Raw genomic sequence first — 24947 nt, 5'->3', positions numbered from 1 at the left:
CCAAACACTGTTAAATAATTGTACCTCTAGTGTAACGCTCTGCACATATGCCTTACGGATATTTTAAAGGAACTGAATGAGTTTCTTTTAAAACTCAACGTAATTTCTAAGAGAGTTATTTTGATGGGAGATTTTAACATCAATGGAATAAATTTGAAAACATTAGGAACAGGGGAAAACGAAGTATGATGCTCTGAAGAACTTCTCGATAGAGCATTCTCGTATAATTGATCTCAGATTCTTAAGGTGTATACTGGAACGCAAGAGTAATCACGACCCATAATGTAATTGATATTCGTCAGTGAAAACCTCTCGAGTCACGCATATGATTGCAAGATTCACTCGGGCATTTCAGATAGCAGTACGGTGCATTTCGCCCTTTCATTGAGAAACGAAAATATCCTTGTATAAAAATTTCTAAAGCTGATTGCAAATCGGTAATCGATAAACTAGGCCTGAACTATGACGACTTTAAGTGCTTAGCTAATAAATTGGTAACTGAAGGGAGGAGCTATATATGGTCTCAGCTTAAAATAAATCACACTTGAATCCATCCGTACGTTGGTTTCAGTGCAAATAAAAAAAAAGTTCAAATTGCCCTTACATTAAAAGGGACATAATCCACCACAAAAGGCAACTATCCAGGTGTAGCGCAAAATCCCAAGGAAAGAAGAATGTGCTTCTACAAACTAGAGTACAGTCACGGAGAGAATAACTTAAAGCGCAAATAAAATCGTAAAAGTTTTTTTTTTTATGTAAACATGCAAATTTTATATTGTACTCAATGCAGAAGGTTTGCCTACAACTAACGCCAAGTAAAAAGACAGTCATAATAGTGGTAGTGGGAAACAATATTCTTCAAAACAAAGCAGAAATCGAAGAATGTTTGAACCAATATTTTGTCAGTGTTTTTTCTACTGATGACAACATTTTATAATCATTTTCGTTGTTTGAAAATCTCCCTATAGTAGATGTAGAAATTTCCGAGGAAGGAAGTTTTTCCCTTTTACTTTGTATTTATCCTAAGAAAGCCGCTGGGTCGGATGGCATTCCAAATTAATTTTAAAGGCCTTATAGAGAATGGCGGTCAAAGTATTTGAGTGTCATTTTTAAAATATTACTGCCAGATGGATCTGTTACATACGTTCCAGACCCATATCCTTAACGTCTACCTGTTGTAAGAAACTTGAACACGTTGCCTAAAAGCATATAAGAACTTATTGAATATTTAATCCCCACGTCATAGCAATCATGATGTTTTTCGGGAAGGTCTATGTACCACTATCCGATAGACCGATCTCACCAAGCATTCGCCGCATGCGTGACGCCACCATAACTTTAGTTCACAGGAGGCAGGCGGCTGTGCACGAGACGGCTTGTGCTGTTTTGTGCTTTGCCGCGCAGATCTCCAGCGCGGCTATCGCACGTGCAAAAAGAAGTTCCCTCCATGCATCGCGGCAGCAGCGGCGTAGCGAAACTGGCTGGTGAGATCGGTCTATTGACGGAACTAGTTAACAATATTTCTTCAACGCTTGACAAGAGAGGCCAAATTATTTTAATTTTTTCCTAGACCTGTAAAAAAAATTGACAAGGTAAAAATAAAATGCTCCTGAAGCTGAAGCATTTACTTAAAAACTCAAAACTTATACGGTGAATAGAAATGTTTTTGATTTGCATAAAACAGTTCGTTAGTATTCGTCAACACACTTAACGGCTTCAGGAGGTCGACTCAGGATTCCCCCCAGGACCCTGTACTAGAGCCCTTGGTGCTTTTTTGGTTTTCATTAATGACGTTCATTGTCACATTACAGTAAAATCTGCTTACTAATGATTGTATTCTGTACACTTATATCAACTATGAAAGTGGCCATAATGAATTGAACAGAGTTATTTACAGAAAATTAGGGACGGGCGTGATAACTGGCAAATGTCATCAAACCAGGAAAAGATCGTTTCATGTCAATTACTCACACGAAATCTCTTGCAAAGCATAATCAATTTTTTGTAAGGGTTACCCTTCTCGGTAAACGAATATAAGTACTTGGGAGCAACTATAGCTAGTGAACTATGGTGGAAGATACACATTAATAACATAATCAAGAAAGCTACAGGTAAACTGTGTTCTCTAAGAAGGTCATTGAAAATGGCGACCCCAGAAACCAAGCTGTTAGTTTTTAAAATATCAATAAGACCAAGGCTAGAATATGCCATTAAAGTGTGAGACTGTTACACTATTATTAGGTATGTAAATCGCCGATGTCCCACCTAATCACTTATCTCTAAACTTGCCAATAAGTTGACTCCTCCATTCTTCACTGTCAATAAACGTCTTTTCACTCACGCACTCGCCGTTACACAAATAATTTAGTACTAAAACTATAAATGATTCAGAAGGTGACGCTACACTTTATTTTTTTTTCTAAGAATAGAAGTAGTGATTTACTTACAAAGTTGTACTCTAAGGCAGGCATCACCGTACTACGTTAAAGGCGTAAACATAAACGGGTAAAAATGCTTTACCTGTTTTTATACGAAACCCTTCTGATGGACAAGCATAATTTCATAAGACCTCATATCTCTAGAATACTGCAAAACAAATATACTAAACAAATCGAAGAATATAGATGTTCCTAGAAATGCTTCAAAAATTCTTATTTCACCGAACGATAAGGGAGTGAAATGCTTTGCCAGAGGGTATAGTTACGGTAAAACCTGTTTCACAGTTTGTAACGTGCCTACATGTGTGATTTTATGGGACACACCACTGGTGTTCTGCGTGTTTGTGTTTCTTGTTGCTATTTTGTTTTCGCTGCGCACCTCTATTATAGTTTCTCCTTGGGACGAATAGTATTGTCAAGTAAATATACAAGTAAATAAATAAATTGGTGTTCGATATCAGTAGTGGGGATGCCTCACCTTCAGCTACTGTGTCAGCACGAGGGAATCGCCACGCGGGCATAGGAAACAAAAATAAACTTGCCTCGATCATTGTGATAAGCCCAGAGAGCACAGAAGGTGTCGTGCGTTCACTGCGCACGCTTTATATGCTTGGCTATGGGAAGCTTTGGGTGGTTTCGGATGCGTTGAACACACGACACACTCGTGTGCTTACCGAGTTTATCAGAATGGACAATACAAGCTCACATCTATTCAGGGGGGAGTGCGTGAGAAGTCTGCTTTAATTAGAAGTTTTTACGGGTTCTGCAAATACTAAATGCGTTAGTATGTATTGCCCTGGTGCATGCGGCCGTCTTTAGTTTAGACTGCTGGACTGGTTTGATGAGACCGCGGCGTGGTTGTCTCCGTGTTCTTTCGCTTCGTTCGCTCGCTCGCCCACTTTCCCTCTCACAAGAGGGAAAGAGTTTTCTCGCACGTTTCCAATGACGCGCAATTGTTGACTTGACGCGTGCTTCTCTTAGGCCCGCTTCAGACGGGGCAATTTCTCCCAGAAACTTGACGTCACAACACCAGCAACATGTGCCCCCGCGTTCACACGCAGCAACCGAATCGCCACGAGTTTCCATCATCATCAATAAATTTTAATTATTTTGCACTAGTTAGACACACAGTTACGCACTATAAACGCGTTCTTACATCTTTAAATGGAGTTTAGAATACTATCTCATCTTTCTGAAACCATTTATTTCCAAAAACGAGCCATTTCAAACCAGAACCAAGTTAAACTCCGTCTTTAGTTGTCATCATCGCAACCACGAGGGTGTCACGTGAAAATATCGTGACCCTGATTGGCTCCTGCCGCTTCAAACCTCTTCGAGTCGTCCAAGTTGCTCGCCCGTTTCGAGCCGGACTTCATCCCAGCAATTCGTGTTGCAGCGCAATCATCTAGGGAAAGCTAGGGAACGACTCGACACCAATACCGAAATGCCTGGGATAATCCCATTTCAATAAATCTGAAGCAGGCCTTACGATGGCAACGGTGCGTATGCTCGTGGTTTTGTTTCTCCTGTATGCACAAAGTACGCGACAGTGTAAAACCAAGGCGCAGCGCTGACAGCGTTTGCGTAGTTGGAACGACTGGACGCGCACAGTCTCAGGGTTTTCCCCTTTGAATTGGGCTGCCGCCATCTATCATTCAGGGGCGGATCCAGAACTCCGTTTTCTTTTTTTGTTTTTTTTTTTTTCTTTTTTTTTGGGGGGGGGGGGGGGGGCGGAAAATTTCCAAGCATACTTTTCTCTCATTCTTTCTTGTGCACGGGGTGTTCACCCATGTCAAATTGCCCTCCGGAAAGGGGGGAGGGAGGGGGGGTCGACTTTGTTTGGGGGAGTCGGCCGCCCCCGTCGCCTCCTCCCCCCCCCCCCCCCCCCCCCCCCCCCCCCCTCGATCCGCCCCTGCTATCATTGTGAAAACCCGTCGAGACAGCCGTTTCTGCCGTCTTGGCGAATTTGGTATCTTCGCACGTCGGCGGCAGCCCCCTCCCTTGGTGCAGCGCGAAAGCACGATAGCGTGGTGCGCAGGCGTTCCCTCGGACGAGGGAAGTTTTCAAACCACTCGAAGGGGATTTGGAGTTGAAGGAGTGCTGTCTCATGCAAATCAGTCAAGTAGAATGTATCCTCCTAGTAAAGTACTAGGGTTCTGCTTCTTCCAAGGCTGCGTGTAGCGTCTTGAGTTCTAAGTGCTCTTGAATTGCGAGGAACCCGTTGTGGTAACTGAAGAAATCGTGAGGAGATGAGCTTTATCGGATCTTATTGTAAGTGACGGAAGCAGGTAGCTTCGACTTTTATCTTTATACACAGATAGTTTGAATTGCAGTAATGCTACAGCAAAAGTTGTTGGCAGGTCGAGGGAAGTAGACGGTCACATCCAAAAAATATCTTAATTAGTTTTAAACGTATATAAAAACATGGACGTCGACAAAAAATAGTCCTTAAATGTCACAGCAAAACGTTCGGGTTAAAATTACGCCGGTAATGATACTTGCTTGACTTGACTCCCCCCCCCCCCCCCCCCCCCCCCCCCCGAGTCACGGCTCGCTTAAACGAACTCACCGTCGGTTTTTGTGGGTGAAGATTATCTCCGACATAATCTAGCGACCGTTGGCAGCTGGAGAACAGGAACGTGTGGGCATGCAGGGCCCCAATAAACTATTTGTCACTAGGAAATATATCAGCCGATAATAATAATAATCAGAAACTGATCGGGAAGCGACGAACGCCGTCATATCTAGACACATCTTATTGTTCCTAAGTTTTCAACAACTATATTTAGTGCCACTAGAGTTAGTCCCACTAGAGTTGTTCAGATTTGGCTGCTTAAAGTTGAAAGCACAAACATAAGCTGCTTTGCGTTTTGTCAACATTATATTTTTAGCATTGTGTGACTTGCTCACACCGAAAGGCTCCTCGTACATGACCTAACCTTATTTGAATATTCGGTCTGCCTCGATGAGCCAATTTCGTTCTCAAGACGGCTTAAGTTTCACCTTAGCCTGGTTTACCACAAAGGCTAGAAGCGAGAGCGTGGGGTTTTAACTGGTTGTCCCGTTGCACGAACCTTTGTGTATCCATGGCACTATCAAAGGCAAAACTGTCGTGCTCATAGCTTTCCCTCTAGTCCGCGATGAGGTGAGGCGGAATATAGTTGAATGATGGCACAAATATACTATTCATCTACGGACGTCAAATGTCCAATAATCAGTACTGTTCCCCGGAGTTTTCTCCGTGAATAAAAGTACTTGCATGCATTAATTGAAGTTGATGTAAAGATGGGGTTTTGTTTCTTTTTGAAACCACTGTACTTGGGTTACTTAGAAAGTATTATTCTGTCCCTTGTACGAAAGAAACTCGGCGCGTTTGAAATACTGGCGCGTTATTTGTGAATTTCTTTCTCACTGAATTGCCTCCAGGGCATTTATTTCGCCATCAAGCACATCTTTAATTTTTTTTCGAAGCGCACTCAGGGTTCAGTTTACAAAGATGATTCATAAGAGCCTTTTTTATTAATTTCAAAGTCTTGCAGTCTGAGATAAGAATATGCTGTGAACGAAAGTGCACTTACTTTGCTCGTTCCTGGATCCGGAAAAATAAATGGTCTCGTTCATTATGAAATCCCTCAGTTGAAGACTGACCACGCGGGAAAACCTTATGTTGTTTAGCCAACTATTTTATCAATTAGAAGTGCAGTTATTAGGTGAACCGGACAGTATTAATGGTTTTAGTATATTCTTTGTGACTTCGTAAAAAGTTTGTAAATTATGGCAGCCTCACGATCCTATGAGACCCAGGTTGCGTAAAGCAACACCTTATAAGCTCAGCGTGGTCTACTCATGTATGGTACAACAGTGCATGCAGTGCAGGAATCGTGAAACTATTTCTGCCTCTTAAATGGTTAGCTAGTAATTGTATTATTCCAGTGCCTTTCTCTGTTTACGAAACACTCGGTTCTTCGCAGTCAACACGAAAGGTATGACGAAGGAGGGGCCTAAAAGCGTGCAAGACTTGGAAATTAAACAGCATTCGTCGTCAGACAGGCCTTGAGAGATGCATTGAAATGCTTAACGTGGAATCTTTAATGCTATTCTCACTTACAAAGTTTCACAGGAAGTTTCAGTGAACTTTGGAAGTGATGATTCTGTGTCAGATGTAGGCCCACCTCCCTCACACTTTTAGGCCGCCTTTACTGTCTTTGCATGCTTCAGAATGAAAACAACAAAAATGAAGTGATTTTTGCAATTGGGTTTTATTAGAAAAAAAGGTTAATTGACTCGCAAATAGATGTCAAAATAAATAAATTAGTTGATAAGGATAATTATAGAAATAAAGCATGCAAACGTCCGAGAGTTTGTAAAAAAGTGTGAGTCTGAGAGAGCAAGCCTAAATCAGACACAACATGTTTTGTAACTTGATTTTATTGAAATTCCACAAGCAATTATTACAAGTTTTTGTGCTTTTTCTCCAATTTATAATACACGTTTCAAGAAATTCCCGATAGCGTATAGAATAAAATTCCGGACAAAGATATTGAGTTCGTATGCCTTCGGAACAAATAGCGACAAGTGACACAATTCCTATTTACGCTATGGCACAGACTGTCTAGTCTTAACGAATAGTTTATAGAGACGTCATACAATAACATTATTTAGAACTAAAATTATCACAAAGCAACAGCGCTGGCAGTGTAGATCAATAAGTTTACCGAAGGCGCTCGCGATTATTGCGCTATTCGAAAAGCCCTGTCTACCAGAATAATATATTAGATATATGAACTCTAAAAGGGTACCTGAAAGCAAGTGACGTCAAAGGAACCTCTTTAATTAAAAAAATGCGAATAAGTGATCATTAAAATAAAACATTCACGGTTCCTTACAATATTAAATAAAGTCTCTGGAGCTACGCCACAATACAATTCCAAATAGCAAAAGAAGAAAAGAAATAACAGAATGTCATGTGGATTAATTTAAGATTGCTTAAAATAAGTAAAAAGTGTAAGTAAGAAAAAAAATCTGCACGCCCATGGTTAGAAGAGTGAAAAATAAATTAGAGAAGAGATCGCATTACGTACATTCACGAATGCTCAAAAGTATCAAAAAAGGACGGGAGAAACATAAGGTGTTTTCTTTGTGTAAAAACGATCTTTACAAAATGTTTACTAATGCAGCCTAAGACAACGCGGTAACGTTAAACAAATCGTACATACCGAGAATCAAAATATGTCAGTTGTGTTTGGTTCAAAAACTGCGTAAATAAAAATAAAAACTTTTTTTTTTCTCACGAGTCTCGATATTCAAACGTAAACAGTTCCTAGAAATAAAAGCTTCTGACTGATTCACAAACAAAGCGTAACTGACGAACGCGATCTAAAACAAACTGAAAGAAAAACAAGTTCACGAAGCTGGTTTCATTCTCTCGCTGCCTAATGGTTTTGGTGAAAAACATTTGCGTCCAATTCCCGTTCCATCTTGGCTGGACGACACACCATGTGCACGAGCCTCTACTTTTTGGCCTTACGTTGCACGGTAAGTCGGGCTGAGGTCTCGGCTTGACCGGAAGCGTTGGTAGCACGGCAGGTGTAGACGCCTTCGTCCTCGGGATAAGTATGCCTGATGACCAGGGATGCTGACCCCTGATCCTGGGTCATCTGTAAAAGTAAAGTCCACTTTGAGATTGCAAGCTCACTAACAAAGGCACAGGAGATATGAAAAATGAACAGGGTTTGTAAAAAGGCAGCATCGGCTTATGGAGTAGTCCACACTAAAGGTCACTGAGAGCGTTCGAGGGAGTACGCCTCTTTCCAGTGCCCTGGTCACAACTGTAAACACGTGTACCTTTTTATTTCTTGTTCATTTTTCTTAGGTATAACTTACTTTTACGAACGCGCTAATTACAAACTTAATTTGAATTTTTTTTTAAACAGTTAACTTCATCTTTGCGCTCCTGAAGTGCTCAACAACTTTATGCAGTTTGTATGAGCACCACGTGTTCCCCTAAAAGAACAAAACACGATAAAACATAGATCTGACTTCCCCTCGTTCTGGGCGTGGAGGGTGAATATTTTAACATGTAGATCAAGTTAGTGCTTTAAGTAAAAACATATTCACCGCACCATTAAATAGCGGAATAAAGGGTCACTCCCATCAAGGTTACTTCGTATATGCTTTATTGAAGAATAAAATGTACACCTAAAGAATAATAAAAAAAAAACTCTCCAGGAAATTTAATTTAACTTGAATCAAAGAAGCATACTGTAAACGACTTCATTTTTGCGAGGACCTAATTTTCGCGAATATCGCAAATCGCCTGCGATTCGCGTAAATAAGGTCCCGCGAACAATTTTGGTATGATGTAAACACATTGGAATCTATATTGAGATCCCACCGCGTCGCGAAAATTGGAACCCGCGAATTATTCCAAAACTTCAGCTTTGACCTAAATGACGAAATATTGAGCCCGCGAAAAATAAGTCGGTTACAGTATTCGTTCCTTCTCGAGAATATGAAGTCCTCAGGCGCTACGACTGGCGCGAGTCCTCAAGCGAAACGAGGCATAAGGCGCCTTAAAAAAAAGTTCAGAATGAGGCAAGTTTCTCATCTAAAATCTACTTCCCTTTCTATCAACGTGCGTCTGCTCTTCTATCGAACCTTCAGAGCATACAATCCGCAGATAAAATGACTGCAAAGTTTTTGTCATTCATTTTTGTCATAAAGTCCATCATGCCGTATTCTTTATAAAGGAAGGCTAGTAATATTTATAGATGTGCGAGTATAATTCTAAATTGTATTGATTTCAGCGTCAGTAGCCGTATAATACTCCCTGAAAGAACTGAACACTAGACGTATAAATTAGTGGTTAAATATCACCGCAATATCCTTATAATTCAATTATTTCAATAATTTGCTTATATGAGATGTCAGTTTCCTTGTGTATTTCATTACAATTTAATAAACGAGGAATAACTCGTGTATTTGCTTAAAGATACCTTAGATGATCAAACGTGACAGGGTCTGTCAAAGTGGGAAATGATGCGATAGGCTCTACGATACACATTACTGGAAACCAAATTCGCAATATTAAACACCGGGACAATTAAATAACGCACACACAACACTGTCTGCCTTCGTATCGAAATTTAGGTCTCATCATGCTCACAAGCTCGCCTGTGCTCATCCTTTGAATGCGAAAGGCGTGTTCCTACTGCAGACGCTTATTTTAAGCAAATAAGAGGCGCCGACGGCGAGAAAGAAGCTATACGCGTTTACTATTTACCTGGAAGTCGCGGGACTGCTTGATGACGTGTCCCTCCCGGACCCAGATGACCTTGGGAGGCGGCACCCCACCCAGGGATGTTACAAATCGAGCTGGCGATCCTTCAGGCACAGTCAGGTCGGCCAGGGGAGTCACCGACGGAGGCACTTCGTTCAGCTCAGGCACTGAAACCCCAAGAAAGACATTCTCAAGTTACCCACACGCCTCAGCCAGTACCAAAGCTATAGACAGCTAACAAGTAAGTCGTGTTTACTGAGTTTCCTTACATAAAGAGGGGGTTATTGTCACTCACCGATGACTTTGAGATTGGCACTTGTGGAAACGGTTCCTGCTGGATTTGTGGCGACACATTTGTATTCTCCTTCGTCTTCGGGGAAAGCCTCGGAGATCTTGAGGGTAAACAAATTATTCTCCTGTGACATCCTGAAGTATCGGGATTGCTTGACTAGTTGGTCTCCTCTGTACCACTTCACTTGAGCTCCTATGAACGAAAAATAGCAATGATACACATATAATATGTTGTGTAACGCATTTAATCTTGCAGTTCATTGTGTGTTAGTACGCAGAAAAACGAACCGTAATGTCCTTTAGTATAGTTAACGAATTTTGAAAAAGTGATCGGATTTACTTGGAATTTTTTTATATATTTAGTCACGAGAGTCTTACCTGGTACGGCTGGAATTTTGCACCGAAACACGGCGCTCTGTCCCTCCTTGACGGCAAGTGGTTTCAGGGGCTCCGTGACAGTTGGCGGCTTGGCATCTCCTCCGGGTGCATCTTTAGGGCTTGTCGGTGGTGTCTTTGGTTTGGCACCTAGAATCATGAAAAGTTGTATGAAAAGAACAAACCACACTTAACAGAGAAATACCAAGAAATATGTGTGTTTTCAATCGCGCAGGTAATCACCTTCTACTAATACGTGAGCTTGACAGCGGGCTTCTCCAGCAGAATTGATCGCCACACACTCGTAACTGCCGGAATCAGATTCGACTTGCGCTTCCAGGATAAGCAAGGTGTACTGGTTCTCTTCCTCGATGATCTTATGAGAGACATCCGGAGTCACCTTCTTACCGTTCTGTAAAAAAACGACTTTTTGCAGTGCAACTGCGGACGCTCCTGTACCGGCGGACAACTACAAAGCGTATGATAGGAACGAACACAGCCGTAGTTCCTTACCTTGAGCCAGTAAACATCAAATGGCTTGGATCCTGACACCTTGGCGTCCAGACGAACCAACTTTCCAGCTTTCACTGACACGTCCTGGATGGTCTTCGTGAAGTTGGGTGGTGCCACTCCACTACGCTGCTCACGACGTTCTGTTCGGTGAAATACAAGTAATAGATCGGTCAGATTGTTATGAGGGAACGACGGCATTGTTTGAAAAATAAGTGCAGCAGGCGAAATGGAGACGCACCTTCAACGACGAGGTTGGCCGACGACTTAGCAGATCCTCCGCGGTTTTCGGCTTTCACGGAGAACACTCCGGAATCCTCCAGATAAACCTCTCGGATAATCAGGGTGGACGTGGTATCCGTCGTCACAATCTACCAAAAATATAGAAAAACGAAACAATGTATTGATTTCTGACATCAAAGAATACGTTTACGGTGACTCTGAATTTCCCTAACACGGTATGATACTCGCGTATACAACCTGCCCTCGTGTTTGAAGAGGCCCTGCGCGTTTGCTTTTTCGCGTAGCAGGCCAGAACCAACTGTTACGATTCTTAGCTGTGCCTTCATTCAGTAAGGAGGCACAGCTAACTTTTGGACTCGAAACATGCGCAGAATTATGTGTGTTGGCTGCGCAATTGATCGATTAACCTACCGATTAATCGATTAATGCTTTAATTGCGATTAATTTTTCTAACTGGAATATTCGGTGAAGTTTTGACGAACCACAATAAAGTAAAAATTAAACGCTTTCACCACGCAGACGTGGACGAGTACATTAGTAAGAAGGGCAGACGTTAGGTAAAATTTTAATCTAAAGTAAACTGTAGGGGAGACATTTGTAACTACAGACAATGGTTGAATGTTACACGTGTCCCGGCCACTTCAATGCCGTGCGAGTGTCCGTTTAGTTCAGCGAAGACTATTGTGAACAATCAAAGGAGGTCGCTATTCCCGGATAATATCAACGAACCTGTTTGCCTCATGCAGCATAAGTAATATTCTGCGAGTGTGTGTGTCTTTGAACTGTTCTTAACTACACATCAAGGTTGATTCATAATCGAAATCCTATATTGGTTGTTTATCACATATATCACATGTATATCACACAAAGACAAAAGCAAAATAAAAAATATACTTTAAAAAAGTAGTATGTATTGAAATTAACGAGACCGATTAATCGATTAAAGGGCAGCGTTTAATCGGGTTAAAAATCTTAATTGACGCCCAGCCCTAGCTGTTTAAACAGTTGGATGTTACTCTGCCTCAAAGGGCTCCTTGTCTCTCCGCTGTGGATAAAAAATTCAGCCACTGTAGTACCACTGCTAGCCTGGGGTCTGTAACGTGCATCGCGTAGTAGCGATACACATCTGCACGCCGGTACGGTACTCATCCAGACCAAAACGGGCACGGGTGGGGACTGAACCAAGGATCCCTGGGTTTTGCAGCGCGAGCTTTTGTTTCCCATGTCACGAGCTGAGGTGCGTGCTCACACATTCGGTCCGACACGAATCCCCACCCTAAGTTCGTTCGTGAGCCTCGTTCCGTAAATTGACGTCATTGACTTTCGCGCAGTGGACTACCGTGACCTTCTTTCATAAACAGGTGTGGCCTATAGGGTGGTTTTGCATAACTTATTTTCAGCTCCAAATATGGCCGAAGTTCATGCTGGAAATTCTCGCCCTACCTGTCTCCATGCGCGTAGGCAGTGTTTGCAAGCTCGCTCGAGATCTCTTTGATCTTGATTGACTGCGCCTTGCGGAGTAGTCGACGACATAAAGGAGTGTTCTGTTTCTCGATTTGGAGTGAAGCCGGCTCTTGAGTAGTGGACTCGTCCCGAAGAAGAAGCTTATGCGACCTAAGTAGGTCACCGACCGTACTTCCTGCGTTCTGTCGTCGACGGAGCCACCTCGTCATTCTTCCGCGTTTTACTAACACCTAAAGCGACGCCCATAGCTCATCGTCCACAAACAAACTAATGGGCAAAATGGCGGAAGCTATTCACCAGCATGGCCGCGCACAGCTTACCTGAAGTGAAAAGGCGATTTATGAAACCACCCTAGAGGCGGGCAAATACGCAATCTCATCAATTTTAGGCCACAGTGTTGTGTCGGAAAAAGCCTCATACGGATAGTCAATCCGTACGAATAGCTTATGATCCGGAACAAAATATTACATTTCTGTGCGCACGATACTTACTTGGAAGTCTTGAGATGGCTGGATGGGGAAGTTCTCCCTGAACCAAGTAATTTTGGGAGAAGGCTGGCCCGTGAATGTGCACTGAAACTTGGCTCCCTGTCCTTCATCAACCCTGCAGGGCTGGATTTTCTTGGTGAACACCGGAGCCTTGGATTCTTGCTGCAAAAAGAAGAAAAAATAGGAAGCTTGCTTTAAAAATAAGCGTACAAAACCGTGTTGTTCGGCCCGTGAATTTAGAGATGCGTGGACGGCTACCAATCGTGGTTAGTTTTATGGGGAGGAATAGCCTTGTACCACGTTGTGTTTTCGTGATTGAAGACGAATAGTGCGTAGCTCTAGAATTTGGTACAAAGAACTTCGTATAAACGATACATTTCGAAAGATTACGTTCTCCCTGCGTCCTTGATAGTGCTGTACACAATCTTTGCGGGGCATTGTGTAATCAAAAAGAGTAATCAGACGTCATTTACTCACCACGGGACCCTGAACGCGCTTCTCCTTTGTAACTCCCTTGTGTTCCTGTTCGAGAGTTTCGGTGAGCGTCTTTTTCCGGGTGATCTCCAAGTCTCCCTGCTGTTCTTTTTGGGTCTGTTTCTGAGTCGTCACGTGCACCTCCCGACCTTGTACCATGGATTCCGGAGCAGTGCCGATGCGCTGCTGCTTTTCCCTGCGGTAAACGAGCCCCGTTAAATTTCATTGGGCTTTCGTCCAAGAAAAGAGGATTTTGTCATCTCCTTCAGGATGGCCTCAAATCCGAAGCATGAGGACGTACAAAAATTCTGCCTTGGTGTCATTAGCGCGGGTGCGGGTCAAATGGCTTGAGCACTCGGGTTTTCTTGATATTCTATGAAGGCACTAGCCCATCGCAACCATCTTCAATTTTATTTTGTTTTTGTATTTTTTTTTTAGTCTAATACAAGAAGAGTACGAATCTGACCTCTGCCAAAAATATAAGGCAGTTCATGAGAATAGCGGAGCAAGGCGTCATGGTCAGGATAAAATACCTTAATGAAGATCAGAATAAATCTTTAAAAAAAAAGGTTTTACTTGCAGTAATAATCAAAACAAACGATGTCTAATCAAATTGGAAATCGTCCGTTCGTGATGAAGAGGAAATACTATTCGAGGTGGTTGCAATTTCGCAAAGTATTTTCTTATCTCGTTTAATCATTTCTTCATAGCAATGAGACATATTTAGAAGATAATAAGAAATAGCCTATAAAAGAGAACCACAAAGAAGTTGGTTAATTCGCCTAAATACATATTTAAAAAATTAAAAAGTCCTCGATTGACAATGACGGCTGTGGGACCGGAGTCTTAAAACTCACTGTTATTGTATTCGAACCGTGTTGTTCGAATTTCACGGCACCGGTAGTCTCTAGTCGATAAATGGTAGTCATAACAAGAACAAGCTGCAAACGTACGCTTCAGTTTCGAAGTACTTGGCCATGTATTGCGCCTGGCTTCCAGTCTCCACTTTCTTCTCCCCAGTTCTGGCATCGTACTGGAAATACGAACAAGCAAGACACGCCATGTTTTCGCACCAACCCAACTATTCAGCCCTATAATGACTTGACACAAGACTACCTTGTTCACTCGGACATGTAAACTTGGATTGTCAAAATGTTTATTATTTATTTTATATCAAGCTTTTATAAAACTCAATAAGCATACAACTCGACAATTTTATAGTTTTAGGCAGTTGTTATTAAACTATGAATTAAATAGTGTGATTTTTGCTATCTGATGTCACCAAGTGGCTATTAGCATGTGGTATCATTGATTACATTTGCATAACTTATTGTATAATATTATATTGCTCTTATATGTTCTTATATGGTTCGTATATGTTATTATATGATATTATTTGACAATATCTGTTTATTGGACCAAGAAATGTCTTATACAAACAAGATTTTTCACTAGGGCTCCGACCCTTTTACTTCGTTCCAATCTTACTTTATGTCAAGAAATAAAAAAGCCGGGTCCTCTCGGCATAACTGTCAGAATAAATGTTTTAAAGATTGCTTTTAAGGCGACGTTCTTAAATACATAAATATCCCTGCCTTGAAGAACGTACTCATTTATCTAGTATATACTATGATTAAACATACATAAATGGAGTCCGTCTTGAATCGTTCTACTTTGGGCTTCAGTTTTTCCAGCTCTTCCTCTTCGAGACGCTGCTTTATCTTTTGGTGTTCTCCTGTAAAGATATGGACATTTATTGAGTAAGCAAGGAGCACGCGAGCAACGCACACACGCAAAGAATGACCATACAATCTAAATCTGAAAATAAGCGAAAAAGGACACCCAAAATACTGGAACGACCTACCCTCAGTACTTGCTTCAGTTTTCCAGACATCAATTTTGGTGCCGCCTGGCGTGAGTTTCTCCTCGAATACCCTCTGCAGTTCGGTCTCATGGCGGTACTTCTGGTATGACTTTACGTCTTGGTCGTACCAGGCTGCCGAATACATATACATTATTTTATTCCGTTCACATTGTTTCGATATTTCGCTCCCAGAATAATTCTCACTCTGGGAGCGATTGGAACAAAACAAATTGTACTTACGCCTAGGAGAGTGCTTTAGAACAGCTCGGTAGTCGTCATGCTTGGGCCGAACTTCAAGGGTTGTAAAGCAATAGGCCTCTCCGCAGAAGTTTCTTGCAAATACCTGTTTAGGAAAAAATAATATTGTCGTAGGTCACCAGGTGAACAAGACCGAAATATATTCATTCACATTATAGAAGACGTACCTCAACCTTGCCCTGGTCGTACTGTCTGCTCTTGGGTATGTCGAGATGGTAGATGCCGTCGTAGGTCAGCTTATACCTTGAACCCTGGACGAGGAAAACGGCCATAATGTTAAGTGCTCCGAGACGACTCCTGCAATTTCCAAGGCAGAGTAGAGAGATAGAAGGCACTCTTACAGATATAACTGTGTGCCCGTTCAGGACCCAGATAAGTCTTGGCTTCGGGTGGCCCATGACTCTGCACTGGAATTTGGCCCACTCTCCCTCCACCACAGTTTGAGGTTCAGGTTTCATGATGAACTGGGGAGCACACTGTTCTTCCGGAACTTCCTCTTGTGACTCCGTGCTGAAACGAAGAGGCATTGTTAGAGCTACTGGCAATTTACAACACTCAAAGCGGAGAATGTTCTGCAGAGACGATTCTAACACGTACCGCTGCCAGGAAGCTTCCATCTCAGCAATCTTTCGTACACCATCCTTCATATCCTTTGGCAGTTGAGTTCTATTGAAACAAAAGAGATGAATGCCAAATGAGCGCCATATCATTCACGACAGTTTTCGAATCGCAAGCGCAAAAAATGTACCGCTCTAACCTGTAGTCCAGCCTCGGTTTTCCGATGCACTTGAGCGTTGCCTGAGTGTTGTCCTCGCCAACGTCGTTGACAGCACGAGCAACGTACGTCCCAGAGTCCTCAGGGTACACGTACAGGACGTCCAAGGCGACGAATCCGAAATCATGAGTGGTTTTGAACCGATGTCCTTTAAAAAAACAGATATGACATTGTAAATAAATGCGTTAAAGGCTACCAGCTTAAGAAATTTAAGAGGACAACCAAAGGTGCACTAATCGGGTAGAATTAGAAAAATAAAAGAAAATGAAAACAGAAACGTCCTACCTGATCGCAAGGGTTGTCCATTATGGTACCACTCGACCCTCAACTTTGGGTCGTTGACAGGTTCTAAACGGCACTCGAAATGTGCAGAGTCACCCTCGTTAAGGTTTTCTTGTGGTTGAATTTGGGTTATGAATCTGCAAGCATTTAACATAGTTACAATTAGGCAAGCAAAAAGTCGTTTCCTCAGGGTTTTTAATTCTATCGCTGGTTACTGATGGGAGTTGTGAAATGATAATTTTCATGAATTGTTGACGAGACCGTTTTCCATACCTCGGCATTACCACTTCTTCATCTTTCTGAGGTTGCTCATGTACAACCGGATATTCCAGATCACGGAGCTTGTCCATACTCATTCCTTCTGGCAGCTGACTATCCATGATAATATCCTTCTTGGCTGCAAGGATAATTATAACAGTAAATAAGAGGATAAAAAGCAACCTTTCCCACAGTACCTTAGGCAGTTTGACTTTAAAGCAAAATCAACTACTGTTAAACATTCTTTAGCTAAAACAAAACAAGCTCATTTTAGTTTTTTTTTTTCTGCTTACAAGCATGCACTTTTGGAAATGAAAGAAACAAGAAACTAATAAGGTTGACAAGCTGATTAGTGATGAATAAACAAGACCGAGGAAAAGTAAACTAAAAAAGACGGGGCAGTACACCAGCACGTAATCGAGTAGGCGACATAGAAAATATTTCCTCACCTTTTATCTTGAGCGTTGCCTTGGTAGTGTCTGAGCCCCAGCGATTCGTAGCCCGGCACATGAACTCTCCCGAGTCACGAGGGAAGAGCCAGTCGATGTCGAGTACCACAAACCCGAAGTCGTCGATGGTGTGCACGCGAGTGCCTGCATAGAAGATATTTGAGGTTGACGATAACAGTCGTCCACACATACCACTAGTCGACTAACAAAATACCCTCTCCAGTCAACTTCTTTTCGTTAATACGATTTTGGATTAGCGAAAGTAATTGTTCTACTATTCAGTGCAGCGAAAAAACCGGGTTAACCTAAGTAAACTACTTTGAATCTCGATAAAGTGTACATCAAACAGAAGCACGTTTTGTTTAAAAATATGTCAGTAAAAGTGTTTCAGATGACACAAAAGTAATGCGCAACACACCTGTGACCAGAGGGCGGCCGTTGAGGAACCATTCCACTTTCATGTTGGGATCTCCGACTGGGACAAGTTTGCATTCAAAGTGAGCGCTGTCGCCTTCCACCTACAGATGGTGATCCAGGTATTAGCATTCCTTAGGAAATATCGCGCACAAGACTTGTCGCACGTAATAATCTCTCAATTCAGTCACCTTGTCAAGGAGGGACTGGATCTGTGTCAGGAACTTTGGCGGCTCCTTCTTGTCATCGTCGAAGATTTTATCCTCCGTCCTATACATCGATTCCTCCAGCTTCTGAATACTTTCATAACCGGATCGAAATTCGTGCGGCAGCTGCGGCTCCATGACGATTGAGTGCTTTCCTGCATGGTACAATTAAACATGCCTATATTAGCTCCATGGCTCAAAGGGCGAACACAATCCGAAGTTGATTTAAAACCAGTAGAAAACTCTTACGGTGGCATGCCTAGGTAATCGTATTTCAATATTACACTGCCCTCAACAATGCGCCCTTCATAAAAGTATAATTTAAAAAAAATCTCTAGATGCACAGATCACAATCATACACACTTCTAGTACTGTTTGTTGAAAGGGAAATTAAAGAATAAATGAGGATAGTGCACTAAACATTCCCGTTCTGAGCGATCTGAAAATCCTCAAATCGCGTTGTTATCAACATTATTAGAAGTACCTTGCATCTAAGAATCGCTCTATAAGTATACAGATGGTGTATCAATAATTCCTTAACTATTCAGAAACGTGAAGTCATTGGTGCCGACAAGTAGTTGAGGGATTGCGGCAGATACATGGCAACCCAATGATGTTAAGATTACGCATGTGCCAATAAACCGCTCAAGATACCTTTCACGTCCAGCTTGCAGGACACCGAAGCTTCTCCAGCCTTGTTTACAGCTCTGCAGGTGTAAACACCGGAGTCACGTGGGTAGACACCGGCAACCTCAAGTATCACGTAGCCAAAATCGCTGATCGTCTTCACTCGGGAGCCTTTGGAAGAAAGAAGTCAATCAGAGGCTCAATTTTTTGTTATGTTTAATGATAATAACTTAATGAAATTTCATGCTAAAATGAATAATTACCAGTGACAAGAGGTCGGCCGTTATGATACCAGTCAACTCTTAGAGTTGGGTCTCCAACAGGGGTCAATCTACAAGAAACAAAATTAAAATTAATTACTTCGCGAAGTGTTACATGGTATCTTCGACCTAACGGCTGTTGTTAAAATGGGGCCGCTTTCTGGTGACGTCACCTACCTGCACTCAAAATGAGCAAGAGAGTTTTCTCCTAGTGTGAGATCTGTGGGTGTGGTCACGAATTTGGGTGGCTGAGAGATTTCTTTGTCACTCCAGGTCTCCCCAATTCTGGCTGAAGAAACCTCCTCGAACTTGGCGAGCTTTTCAATACCAGTTGTCATTGATTCAGGCAGTTGAGTTTCCAAAATGATACTGCGTTTTCCTGAGAAAACGAGAAGAAAAAGCGATCAGAGCCATATTTTAGTTTCGAAGCTCCAACCGATGAGTTTTACAACATTAGCTTGTACATTATATCTAGGACAACTAGATAGTCCTAATAAAATTTGCCTTGGCATTTCAGGGTGCACGTTGTGACAGCCTCTCCAAATCGGTTCCTTGCGCGGCAGGAGTATACTCCAGAATCCTCAGGGTATACAGGACTCATCTCCAACACCACAAATCCGAAATCGTTGATGGTCCGTATCCTTGTTCCTTTAAAAAATAAAAGTATATGATTAAGGCTAGCATTCCTAACAACAAATTGTTGCCTTGTTCCGCATGGCCCAAACCTAGGTCGTGGCGCATATGCTAAAGAACTTTGAACAGACCTGACATAAGTGGCATGTTGTTTTTGAACCATTCCACAGTCAAGTCAGGATCATCTGTTGGCGTCAGTCGTGCCTCCAGGTGAGCATTATCGCCTTCTCTGTTGAGAGCAGAAGTAAACGTTTAAAACGACATGACACCATGTTTTATACATAAATCTGCATGCCTGGGTATGTATCTGTAGTTTCAAAACTGAAATTCACCTCAGATCGTCAACGTTACTGAGAGGAACTGTGAAGCGAGGAGCTTCAGCGTGAACCTCAGGCTCCATGGCTGCGGATGTTCTGTAGAGGCTTTCTTCCAGAGCGATGATGCTCTGTGTCCCGGATGCCATTTCCGGTGGTAGTTGAGGTGTCAAAATCAAAGAGCTCTTGGCTGTTCAATAAAAAGAAATAAAAGAGACATACATTTTAGGTGTCATTGAATCATGTGCAAGTAGAAGGGAAAACATTGAAGCGAATGTAAAAAAAAACGTATGGTGTAAATGTTTCTAACAGAGTGTATTAGGTAGTTATAGCCTACTCACATTTGCATGCAATCGTGGCTCGCGTGACGTCGGACCCGAGCTTGTTTGTTGCCTTACAGACCCATTCGCCAGAGTCTTCTCCATAGCAGTAAAGAATGTCCAGGATGACAATGCCGAAATCATGGAACGTGCGGAACCGATGACCTGAATACAAGTAGCACCAGAACACGAACTTAATCGCAGGACATACGTAATTCTCTCGATGCAGCAGCGGAGTTGAGAACGAGACTGATACCTAGAAGATGATAACTTATAATAGCCAATTTTATTTTTACCTGACCGCAGAAGTTGTCCGTTGAAATACCATTCCACTGTCAAGTCGGGATCATTCACGGGCACCAATTGGCACTCGAAGTGGGCACTCTGTCCTTCTGACAGATTGGTGATACTGTTCAGTTGCGTCACGAACTTTGGTGGCTGCAGCCGCGTTGCCTCCATCACAGTGTGAGTCCTTCAAAATAGTAAACCACGCATAAACATTCAAGGCATATTCGATTTGAAATAGGCTGTCCCTCTTCGCTTTTTCTCACCTGGTTTGAGCAGCGTGGCCTTCAAGTTCTGCAATTTTGTCAAGCGATTGGGGTTGCAGTGACTCCCTGAAGATCTTTCCTGTGCCTAAAAATTAAGAAATATTTTAGTTGAACAATATTAGAATACAAATCGCACGTTTTGGAGCAAAACCAGGCCACCTGCAGTCCTATGATCATATCTGCTCCTCCCCAGAAACCGATTTACCCCCTATCCCCCTCCACCTTTCACGCTTTTAAATGGCTTGTAGTTTGCGACGTCTGTTTCAAAACAACTGCGGCAAAAGTTATGCAATCCCTGAAACCTTTCGAAAGGCTGGTACACCTCGCAACGCATAACAGCCTCTTTACACTTGTCTTAGGGTGCTAAAGTGTCACTTACCCTCGCATTGGATGGTACACTTCGTGGCGTCAGAGCCATACTTGTTGGTTGCCACACATACGTAATCACCGGAATCTTCGGCGTGCACGAAGGAGATGTCCATCACAACATAACCAAAGTCGCTGAGCGTTTTGATGCGTGAACCTAAAACAAAATAATGAAGAGGTGTTTTGTCACCACAAATGTACACAGAAATGAATTTGAGCATAAATTCAGTACTAAGAATTATGCTTACTATCCCGAAGTGGTTGGGAGTTCCTGTACCATTCTACTTTCATGTCAGGGTCTCCGACGGGAATTAGATGGCACTCCATATGAGCACTGTTTCCTTCCTACAAGCAGCCATTGAAAAACAGTGAAGATGTATCAGGTATTATGTGCAGATTGTTGGTTTTGAAATATTCTGCTCATTTATTATTTATGTATTTATTTATTTATTTATTCAGTTTTGCAGATGTGCAAGAATAGATTTATGCCTCCCCCAACGTGAGCAACGGCACCCCCAAAACAACACAAAAAATTGTAAACACGAAACTTACAAAACAAAACTTGTATTATGGGGGCTTTTAAATTATGCTTTTGTTGCCAGTTCGATATTTTAATTTTTCTATTTTTCTAATAACCAGAATTTTGGAACCCTCGCATTAACAAAAAATCTTAACCAAAAACGCTGCACGTAAAAGCTAACACGTTTACATCCTACACGAACAAGCTATAAAGTTTTTTTTCTCATTTGTGTGTGCCTGACAGTTAACTTCGTTTGCAAACAATGCATTCCTCTGTGTCAAAACTAATGTTATATTTTATTACCTTTAACCCGACCAGGTTCTGCAGCTGTGTCGTGAACTGTGGTCGCTGGCCCTTGGTCTTGTCAGTGCATTCCAAGTCAACTGTCACCTCGGCCTTGCCCCATTTGTTGGTGGCCCGACACGTGTATCGCCCAGAGTCTTCCACAACGGCACCTAGGATCTCGAGCACTACCATCCCGAAGGCATGTACCGTCCTGATGCGATGTCCTGAAACCACAGCTCCTTTATTAATTACGGATGCTCAATAGCATAAGTACCGGAATGCGAACGATTTCTCACCAGCCTTGAGGGGTTTTCCCCTGAAGAACCACTCCACTTGCATCGTCTGATCTCCGACCGGCGTCAACGTTGCCTCGAAGTGAGCGATATCACCTTCGTTGAGGTCCTTTAGGTTGACAAATTGTGACGTGAACACCGGCGGCTGGCCGGTAGTGTCTTCTTGAGGAACTTCAGGAGCCCTCGTGAGGGAGTCTTCCAGATTCTGGATTGACTCCAGGCCCTTGCGACCCTCCGGATGTAGGGTGTCTTCCTGGACACCCCTTTTGCCTGAAGAGCATATAGAGGCGCTCAGTAGAAGCGCAGCCAATGCGCAGTGTTGCGATACAGATTTATACTTTCAGAGTTGAATTTGTATTTAGGCTATCACTTAAGCATCATGGACATGTTTTCTTAAAGATCACGAATAGCTCAACGCAGACTTACTAAGACACGTGATAGTCGTGGTGGTGAAGGCTTCTCCAGCGTCGTTGCTCGCTCGACAAGTATACACCCCAGCGTCTCTTCCCCAGAAATCGGTCAAAGCCAGCACGACAAAGCCGAAATCGTGGCTCACGGTGTACCTTGATCCTGGACAAATGTAAACATACAGGCATGAATAGCATGGTAAAAAGACGCTTGCTTCGAGATAATGTGTTTTCAAATATAAAAATACACGAAGAGTCCCGAATGAACGTCGAAGTGAAGAAATTTAGGGGGGATAGTTTATGCGTTGTTATTTTTTATCTCGACATGATATCTTTCAAGAAACTGGGATCTGCAGTTTTTGGTAGCAAGCGTTCTTTCGGGAGTGTATGTTCTGTGGCTGAATGTTTTGGAAATCTTATAAAAAGGACGAGGAAGATGTAACCACACACCGGGAGCCAGTGGCTTGCCATTGAGGAACCATTCAACCTTGAGTTTGGGGTCCGCTGCAGGCTCCACTTTGCACTCGAGAGCTAGAGGACTGCCTTCTTGCACGGAGAAGTTAGGCTCAAGAGGAACCACGAACACGGGACGGGGGAAGACCTTCTCGGCTTCTTCAGAAGGTGGCTATAAAGACAAAAATTGACACCTTTTGAAACTGAACTGTTCAGGACACTCTTTCGTCGTTATGCGCTAGTAATTCCTAAAGCTTGCAACAACATAATCGAAGTAGGCTTACCTCATATCTTGACATGTAAGCCGTTTCCAGCTCTTGGACTTTAGAGAGTCCCTGCTGGCCCATTGGATGAAGGGTGTCCAAAAGCACCCCGCTTTTCCCTGAAAATATGTTACACCATTGCAAATCTGCCATTGTCTGCAGCTGCTGACATATTTCGATAACTTATTAAATGCTAGAACCCGAACCTTGAACTTTGACAGAGCCCGTGGTAACTGCTTCGCCTTTTGCGTTGCGTGCCCGACAGGTGTAGATGCCAGAGTCGTCTGGGAAGGTGTGCCCGATGTCCAGCGTGACAAATCCGAAGTCATTGTTGACATTGTACTTGGTTCCTAAAACAAAACCACATCAGCTATCAAGATATCCTTGGAGCATGTGTGAGACTAATTGTAGGCTCAGGATTGGGGACGAAATCGAGGAGGCAAGAACGTGGAACCCAAAATCCCTTCGCCCCTGCCTCCTGTGTAGGGCACCAAGAAGAAGACAAGACAGCACTCACCGGCTGGTAATGGCTTGTTGTTCTTGAGGAACTCGACCTTAAGTGTTGGGTCCTTAGAGGGCTCAACGCGACACTCAAGATGGGCTGGCGCTCCTTCACGTATTTCCAAGTTGTTGAGATGGGTGACAAACACTGGCCCTTCGTAGTCTGGCTCTGGCACTGACGTGTCTGGTCGCACATATTCCTCCAGTTGTCGTAGTTTAGGAAGGGCATCAGGATGTTGCGAAGTGAGAATAATATTTTCCCGACCTGAAATATATACATTGAACATGACATCGTGACCAAATTCGGCTGTTTTCTTCCTCTTTACTTATGCATTCTTGGTATGACCATGCCTAAATAAAAACAAATAAAATATATTTTTATTGCTAAAAATATCCTTGTTCTTGTTGCAGTCTGTGTCTGTGTGGGGTTGAAGCAGATTTAAGAGTTCATTTTATTGTGCTGCGGTTCAGACAGCACCGTTTTCTTACGTTTTATCACGTTACGTATTAAGTCACCTAAACATTCGTGTATCGAATGTCCCGTGCCAAGCTATCTTTGAACTGGTAGCCACGCTTAACATAAAGCGAAAATTGCCCGGTGACTTCTGGCGTAAGCACATGTAAGCTTACGTAACGTAACGAAACGTTAGGATACGGGGCTCTGTTAACCAGCCTTTACGGAATCATGTGGCAATTTCTTAAGGAAATTTAAAAGAGCTACTTTCTCATGAGGTGAGCCAAGCGTGATGTAGCGCTCGCTCAGGGCTTCCCGCAATCGAGCGCCACGTAAAACCATAAGCACTCTATTTACTGGCAGAGTGAGAATGGCAGGGCATCTCTTTCGGAGGCCCGGCCTCGTGCACTCGCTCATTGCTTTCCGTCGTACTATGGTTGCGCGCTGGAAGCACACAAGACACCGAGGTGTAATCGAAGGTAGAAAGCTCGCACCGGAGCCGGGACAACTGAAGGATATGTCTGCCATTCTTTTCCTCTTAGTGGCCATTAAAGCCCCTTGATTTGTTTTTGTTCGTTTTGCAAGTAGCGTCAAATGCCCTTAGCAGCGATTGGCGGAGAAGCATTGAAAAG

The 24947-nt window shown here is 42.8% G+C and overlaps 1 protein-coding gene across 1 annotated transcript in view; it reads right to left on the bottom strand.

The window, feature by feature from the left end:
• LOC8051991 (titin) overlaps positions 1 to 24947 on the bottom strand; it is a 148906-nt gene that overhangs the window by 85506 nt on the left and 38453 nt on the right. Inside the window, 40 exon segments of the mRNA XM_040498619.2 lie at positions 7966 to 8095; positions 9721 to 9884; positions 10013 to 10201; positions 10387 to 10533; positions 10627 to 10795; positions 10897 to 11036; positions 11135 to 11264; positions 13092 to 13250; positions 13566 to 13758; positions 14516 to 14595; positions 15206 to 15297; positions 15427 to 15558; positions 15667 to 15769; positions 15852 to 15935; positions 16026 to 16194; positions 16282 to 16350; positions 16442 to 16607; positions 16745 to 16878; positions 17015 to 17138; positions 17449 to 17592; positions 17867 to 17966; positions 18054 to 18223; positions 18723 to 18866; positions 18959 to 19026; positions 19133 to 19334; positions 19460 to 19603; positions 19720 to 19817; positions 19921 to 20092; positions 20244 to 20387; positions 20519 to 20694; positions 20774 to 20858; positions 21153 to 21296; positions 21388 to 21484; positions 21963 to 22168; positions 22241 to 22507; positions 22664 to 22807; positions 23095 to 23269; positions 23382 to 23479; positions 23567 to 23710; positions 23878 to 24126. Of these exon segments, the coding sequence (XP_040354553.2) occupies positions 7966 to 8095; positions 9721 to 9884; positions 10013 to 10201; positions 10387 to 10533; positions 10627 to 10795; positions 10897 to 11036; positions 11135 to 11264; positions 13092 to 13250; positions 13566 to 13758; positions 14516 to 14595; positions 15206 to 15297; positions 15427 to 15558; positions 15667 to 15769; positions 15852 to 15935; positions 16026 to 16194; positions 16282 to 16350; positions 16442 to 16607; positions 16745 to 16878; positions 17015 to 17138; positions 17449 to 17592; positions 17867 to 17966; positions 18054 to 18223; positions 18723 to 18866; positions 18959 to 19026; positions 19133 to 19334; positions 19460 to 19603; positions 19720 to 19817; positions 19921 to 20092; positions 20244 to 20387; positions 20519 to 20694; positions 20774 to 20858; positions 21153 to 21296; positions 21388 to 21484; positions 21963 to 22168; positions 22241 to 22507; positions 22664 to 22807; positions 23095 to 23269; positions 23382 to 23479; positions 23567 to 23710; positions 23878 to 24126 (5745 nt within the window).

The sequence above is a fragment of the Ixodes scapularis genome, unplaced genomic scaffold (genome assembly GCF_016920785.2).
Source record: "Ixodes scapularis isolate PalLabHiFi unplaced genomic scaffold, ASM1692078v2 PGA_scaffold9__187_contigs__length_104089568, whole genome shotgun sequence".
Taxonomy (NCBI): Eukaryota; Metazoa; Arthropoda; class Arachnida; order Ixodida; family Ixodidae; genus Ixodes; species Ixodes scapularis.
Note: the sequence above shows the minus strand (reverse complement) of the source record. Positions and strands in the feature narration are given on the sequence as shown.